This window comes from Branchiostoma floridae, chromosome 13 (genome assembly GCF_000003815.2).
Source record: "Branchiostoma floridae strain S238N-H82 chromosome 13, Bfl_VNyyK, whole genome shotgun sequence".
Classification (NCBI taxonomy): Eukaryota; Metazoa; Chordata; class Leptocardii; order Amphioxiformes; family Branchiostomatidae; genus Branchiostoma; species Branchiostoma floridae.
The window spans coordinates 5,230,536-5,238,102 of record NC_049991.1 but is presented as its reverse complement, the minus strand read 5'-3'; the positions used below and the strand labels follow the sequence as shown (position 1 = coordinate 5,238,102).

General features: G+C 39.2%; 1 protein-coding gene across 2 annotated transcripts in view; it reads left to right on the top strand.

Annotated features, from left to right (window-relative positions):
* LOC118429471 (DNA excision repair protein ERCC-1-like) overlaps nt 1-557 on the top strand; it is a 7,505-nt gene extending 6,948 nt beyond the window's left edge. Inside the window, exons 10-11 of one of the 2 annotated variants that reach the window (XM_035839961.1) lie at nt 96-182; nt 228-557. In XM_035839961.1, coding sequence (XP_035695854.1) covers nt 96-170 — 75 coding nt within the window. In that variant the 3' untranslated portion in view covers nt 171-182; nt 228-557. Of the gene's footprint in view, nt 1-95 lie in introns of both variants that reach the window. The other variant, XM_035839960.1, reaches the window with a different exon arrangement.
* The last annotated feature ends 7,010 nt before the right edge of the window (nt 558-7,567 follow it).

Here is a 7,567-nt window from a genome sequence, read left to right as displayed (position 1 = left end):
GATGGATGGATGGATGGATGGATGGATGGATGGATGGATGGATGGATGGATGGATGATTTCTATTCCTTATTTGACATCATCTGTTGTTCCCCAGGCCAAGAGAGTTTATGACGCCCTACACCAGCCCTTCCTGAGGAGTAAGAAACCTAAACCAGCCGAACAAACTTAAGATTTGAACATCATCTCACAATTTTATTCGTTCACCGTAAAATACTCGCCATACAAGATCTGTTTCAAGGAAATGAATGATGAATTTATACAAGAATCATGGTCAATGCATCGAATTCAAATTTGGTGCCTTTACACTGTAAAATGATGTACCAGTAATAAAATTTTGTACCTACTATGAAACCGTATGTTTGACATGTTGTGATACATGTCATATTGGGCTTATACGTACACTGTGTGTTTATTTATGCATTTGCAGACCGATTTTTTAGTGTATTGTATCAAAGAGCAGCTTAAAATTATTGTATGAGTTCTCAAGAGTCACCATTTTGTGTGGTGTTCTGTACAAAGCTTCGTTTTGAAATCAGATTAAAGCAAAAGTGACTGATAATTCCCACTGGTCTGCCCTTTAATAAGGCTTTATCTCAAATCAGACATAAAACTCAGGGGGCTCTTAACCTTTCCACATGTTCTTTAAGTCTAACCTTTAAAGGTTCCTTATGAAATCGCATCTTCTATTGCGTGGTCTTACAGCCTTTCTTCTGGTGTTGTTGCATAAGTACAACAAATGATCTGTCATCTCAACTATATATGCAGGCAAAGTACATAAGACAGTACATAAAGAAAGATCTGTTATCTTCACTATAAATGCATGCGAAGCTTTCCCGGAATTCAAGCATGTGTAAATGACTTGTTTATGGAAATCAAGCACATGTTATGTTATGTTTTGTTTCCCTAGGCTGTGGAAAAGACTTGTTTTTATGGAAACGAGCATGAGTAGATATTTGCAGGACCAAGCACATTTAAAGTTTCCCAGAAATGAAGCACGTGTGAAGCTTGCATGGAAATCAAGCACATTCAACATGTTACTGGGCATCAATTAAGCACTCGTAAAAGTTTCTTAGAAATGGTAATATTCTGTCCTAGTAAAAATACCAAAATCATCAACAACGTCATTTTATGTACTATACATGATCATTATTGTCCTGGTAGCTTGATGCACCAATCACTCATAGACATTGCAGGCCATTGGCATTGTGTGCAGGACCAACTACTACTAACTGGCTCTCGTTCTTCCCTCGGACCATCAGAGAGTGGAATGAACTCTTCCAGTTCAAAACTGAGCTGGGTAGGACCCTGCTGCATTGAGCCATTCCCACACGTCATGTATATATGTACTAGATACATGTATTACTGATTCACTACATGCACTTGTCCTGTCTTGTGCACACACAAATTTAGTTGTTTATGTCTCTCCGTTACTTTCATTCGTTTATTTATACTGGTCACAATTTATTCCGGCCATTGGGGCTAGGGAATACTGAAGAAGAAGAGAAGCAACCAAATTGTACAATTTTTATCAACAATCTTATCCTATTTCTCCAACAACATTGTCATAAAATTTCAACATGACACTTAAAGTTATGGGAGACACGTTAACAGCACAATTGTTTTAAAGATCTTTTTTATAAGCACGTGTGATTCCCAGTATAAAGGCACACTTGAAAATCTATTTTAGCATGATAGAAATTCTATACTACGCCATTCATGGCCATGAGTGGTTAATTTTAGCTGTACTTACAAGGAATACAGTTCAATACCAAGCCTAAAGTGCATTACTTTATAAGGTAATACCTGAACGTACCCCAGGGCGCAAACAGCACTTAAGGGGGGTCATCCTTGAGGACAACGTCCTTAAGCACAATGTTATGACTACATTTAGAAGTCAAGTTTTCAAAAGAATTCTGTGTAAAGATCTATTTCTAAGAATCGTGAAGGATATCTATATATATAAATATCTATATATTTTTATATTACTAGTAAAAGCCCCACGTTGAAACCACTCACGAACACTTAAGGGTGAAAGGATCGTCTTCAAAGAAAGACGTGTCTTGAAACGGTATTCCTCTTAAGGTGGCTTATTTGGCAGCTCGTATGGCGGATATTCATTCACAAGGAGACTTGAGAGAAATTCGAATAGATTCTTGAGATTTTCGTAGGTAAGAAGACACCACGTGTAAAGCAAACGTGCCGGATAAGTACCTTTTTTTTACCTTATTGCTTTCTCAGAAAAGAGCTTAATGGCGTAACACACCAGGTTTGTACTAAAGAGTACAAGCTGCATATCCTGGCAGAAACTTTCGCGGTGGTTTAATGTTCGCGGATTTTTCGGTGGCCGCTTCACCGCGAATGTACAGCCACCGCGAACATTTTCCATGACAGTAAGACTAAGAGTGCATGGTGTTACTGCGAACTTTAAACCACCGCGAAAGGTCCTTTTTCCCGCTACCGCGAAATTAAATCCCCGCGAACTTACATGCATTTTGCCATTTACAGTCTTTACTCCGAGAAGGACCCCTACTCTTTTCGATAAGTGTGGTGGGTTCTTTAACGTGCTTGACGTGTGGCACCCCTCAAACACGGGACCACCATTGTCCCCATCTAAAGCTAGGTACTTATTTTCAACCGAGTGAAGCCAAGATATTGGTAAGAAAAATAAGGACATAACATCGAGATTTTAACGGTTGTGAATTAAAAGCCCTAATGACTAATACAATGCCGACGCACCGCCGTTGACCGTTACCCTGGGCCTAGAAACGTTCATGCAAATATCTTTCTCTGTCTCAAGTTGGTCTTTTTTTCTAATAAAGAATACTACAGAAATGTGTTTTATGATGTCATGTTGTTTGTTCAATTTAGCTCTACTTTTGCCGATTACGTTTTCCAATTGAAAGGCAAATGCAAATACCTTGTATTTATTTGTTTTGAAGACAATAGGAAATTTGATTTTTTTTCACTTTTTGATCCCATGGTGTTTATCTATTTAAGATATACTGTGTACACATTTCTTTGCTCATTCGGATTTGCCGTTGGTTGAAAGGTTGAAACGTACACCTAGTTGTGAACATTTTGTTCTATATTGTACAAGAACAAACGCACAAACGATTTGCTATAGCTCTCCGAGTTAAGTATGGTATCAGTGAAGGGATACGACTTTATCCTAGTATATGTATGTTGCTAGCTACGAAACATAACAGAATATTATCAATGAATCGTACACTGTAGCGGTGTAAATGGTGTTCAGCACCAAGGACAGGTATATGTACTCCACTTTAGGTGCGCTTCCACCACCGCACTTGTGTCAAGCTTGCACCACTGCGGGGGTCGTTCAGTGCTTCGCTGTTTTGTTATCTTCTCCGATTTTTCATAATTAAGACATTGCGTAATACGTAAAAGTATGACTTAAAAGACGAAAAATTCACAAAAAGGAAGACAATTCGTTCTTTATCTTTGAAATCCGTTGAGTATCTTTCGAACCCCGCAGTGACGCAAGCTTGACACAAGAGCGATGGGAGCGCACCTTAACACTACAAAAGGTTTTAATCTACAAGTCAAGACATTATCCAAAAGGCTAAATAGTATCCAATCTGCCATGAGATCTGCATACATTCAAATAAGGGAAAACATTTCTATTCAACTAGAAAGGTAATATTTGCAAGCAAATACAGAATGTTACCTTCACATGTTGTAGTCTAACACTGGCAACTGTTTTGTTCATTCTTATTTGAACACATTTGTAAATGTAGTGACCCGAGCCCCTCTAGATCTGACATTTGCTACATTATGTAACCGAACACCACATGGTGCCTGCTACTTTACCGGTTACCATGGTGACAGCCGTCTGGTCCAGGTCGTTGACCTTATTTGTGCGGAAAAGAAGAAGAAACAAAGCAAAAACAATATGTTCCCTCCTGTGAGGGTAACATAATAATAGTGTTTCTGCTCCTTCCTGTGGCTAAATTAATGTTCAGCAACACCAATCATTTTACAAGAGACTTATAATCTTTTCATCTGGGACGAAGTCAGTTTCCCACAGACGTCACAGTGGGTGGTTAGCTCCAAACAGGATGGGGTAAAATAACACTTTGATTAGGTACAGTTGGATGTTAATAAAAGTTAATTGCAACATCTGCCTAATTATACATGTAGTATGAAAGGGGAAGGGCGATTATAATGTAGAGCATTATAGAATTTATCTACTCTAGTCTAAAAAAATATTAATTAACTCTAACGTATTGCGTTCGACTTCTTCCTCTGAGACAGTGGAACATGAAGGATCCCACCTTTTTTGTAATGTGTGGGTTCTGTGATTTTAAGAGGAAAGTAGTTTTTGTCTGTAATAGTAGATAAGTTAGGATGGAATTAAGTAGCCTAGGCTCTTTAAAGAAATTTTTTCGTTTGTAACTGTAGAAGGAACAGGATTGATATAAAATCGTTTCGCTGATTGCATCTCTTACTACCGACTAAATGCAGATCTCTGCACTTGATATTGTTTTATAGCCCTTGATGCTATCTCACCCCCCCCCCCCGATAAATCTGCCGGGATCTTACCTAAAAAAATCGACAAATTTCACGAATTCTACACATAAATAACTTATCGTTGAGGATCATACGTTGATGAAGGTTAGACATCGAGGTAATAAGCAGTTACTCAAGCAACTGGGTATGAGTTTGGAAACGGTCATACATTTCAGACACCATCCCGCGTTTTTCGTCAGTGACAGTGAGAAATCTTGTTGTAGAGAGTTTTCTTTTATCCTAGCTAGCTGTGAGGAAGAGTATGGAAGTTAAACACACATCACTACCAGCGGACCAGCCCCCTGCTGTAGTGACTTGCAAAAATGTCTGGCCCAAGGGCTTCGAAGTGGAGATGGGCGCCACCCTACGCATCCGCAGATGCATGGGCAAACTTTAACTTTTTTTAGCTTTGAATGTAAAAAGGATCTAGTAATAAAACAGATTTATACCAACTATGAATTGATATGCAAAAATTTGATTAAGACAAAGGATCATACTTAAACATCGTACATGATGCTGTGATTATAGAATCAAAGGTCACACGAATAAGATATTGGTCTCTGCTATACCACCGTCTGGTAAAAATGGTTGGTACTAGTTTAGGAGACACGCTTTCAGGAAGAATAATTTCAGGTAACATCTGAAGGAAATACCAGACGGAATTCAGTATAGACTCCTAACCATTTATTCACCGTATATTTGATGAATTCTACATCCATGCCCGCGTAGGAGGGCATGGTAAAAGCTAGCACGAACCTAAGTCGTGAGTACTTACACACTCATCACTTTAAGCTTCAAAAACAGCTTATCTTTCCCTATTTTTAGCGTATTCCCTGCATATTGCAAGCCGGATATCCTTTAAAGAAGCATTGAAAATACATTGACGAGAAGACAAGCCTTTAGGTCTTTCCTCAAGTAGTTAGTCCAATATCCGGCAGATGACAACATGGCACGTTTTGAGAAAATGTGATGTACGCCCACACAAGTATTTGCTACATATCTACTCCTCCGTTGTAAAAACACATGGAGAGTTAACGCTGTCTGTGCGCATATGCGCATGCTTCATTCTGTGTCTAATTCTGTCGCTGTCTTTTCTTACTTATTTTAAGGTTGTTAACTCTGGAAAGGAAGTTTGACTACGACTGGGGTCTTCTTATGTTACTATTTTCGGCTACGTTTGTGTGTTTAAGATCCTTTTTGATGGATTTGAATGAAATTCGGTATACCAAGGTCCCTAAAGTATGGAGATTTTAGCCCCATCTTCCGAGTGATTGCAGATTTACATTAAGACACCCCCTTGCTTATAGTAGTGTGGTATAGTCCATTGACAGCTGGCCTACCCTGAGCAGTCAATGACCTCAAGTTTGAACACCGGGTGGTTTCTGACTTGTTGAGAATCAACAGATGTAGCGTAAGGCCGGGCTATAGCATTCGGAAATTCACAAATTCTCCACGAATATATGACATATCGTGAATGCATTTAAGTTCGCGGGGATTTAATTTCGCGGTAGCGGGAAAAGGGACTTTTCGCGGTGGTTTTAATTTCGAGGGAGCACTTAGTACCATGCAATGTAGTCTCTTACTGCCACGGAAAAATGTTCGCGGTGGTTTCTAAATTCGCGCTGAAGTGGCCACCGCGAAAACCGCGAACATAAAACCACCGCGAACATTTCTGCATTTACAGTACTGTAAATGCATTTAAGTTCGCGGGGAAAAGGACTTTTCGCGGTGGCTTTAATTTCGCGGTAGCACCATGCACTGTAGTATCTTAATGGCCTGGAAAAATTTTCGCGGTGGTTTTAAATTCGCGGTGAAATTGCCGACGCGAAAACCGCGAATATAAATCCACCGCGAACATTTCTGCATTTACAGTATTAGATTTCTTGTTTTATTTGGTTTGTTTTGGCTAATTTCTAGTATATGGGTACATCTTTTGAATAACATCATGTCAACTGCCTATCTAGATCGCCATCAGAACTTTGCTACACAATTCCCATCATGCGTCATTCCTTGCGTACGTACGCAATTAGCGATGACGTCAACACCGCTTGTGTAGATGGCACATGACGCATCATCTTATCTCACTAACTGTCCGGTCGGCTTCCGAGGATTTGGATAGAGCCCCTAAAATTGCTCACGTTCTATTTTATCTAATATATCCTACCTTTGACCAGATCTCTTTCGCATATCCATTCACAGCTAGGATATAAATCTATCTCCAACAAAGATTTCTCCTATGTCACTGACGAAAGACACCAAATTGCTGTCTTCAACGTCTGACCGTTTCCAAAACCATATCCAGTTGCTTGAGTAACCACTTTTTGACGTATCCTTTCTTAGGCCGTACTCATTCAATGTCATCGATGACATCCTGTAAAGACCTGAAAACTATTGTGAGAGGGTGGAGCACCATGGAAGAGATGACGCTTAACCAATAGAATACAAAGCTGGCGATGGAAATTGTGCCACAGGACATACTCTATCAAACAAGCAACAAGTGCTACCTTGTGTATTAAAGGAGGTAGGTTGATGGTGATTGAAAGAGGAAAGTTTAATCTTGATTTTTCTTCTTTTTCCTTTTTGTTGGCAATCATGTCCCTAAAGAGAAATGCAAAAGCAAGAAGCGGTTTTACAACAAGGCCTTAAGCTTAAGCCGCTCATACTGGCCTTTCCGGCATTATATGTCAAAGTCGTATATAACATAGTCGTGAGATCCGAGGAGGTATTTTTTAAACAAAGCAAAATTGTTCTTTTTTTTTATCATTCACTCACCGTCTGAGTGAATAGATCCCTTTACTGTTGTTTGGTTTTACTTTTATGTTGTAATTGCTGTTCATTTGTTGAATGATTAATTTCTTACTGTTCATGGCTCGTTTTAAACAGTATGCTATCAGTCTTGCAAACGATGTACTATTCTGTTGCCCACACCTTTCAAATGGTGGTTTCTCAGTTCTGTGAATCTTGATAAATGAATCAATAAATAAGTAAAATTGATGGGGTCTAGGATGTCATCCATAATATCAAATCGGTGTGGCATTA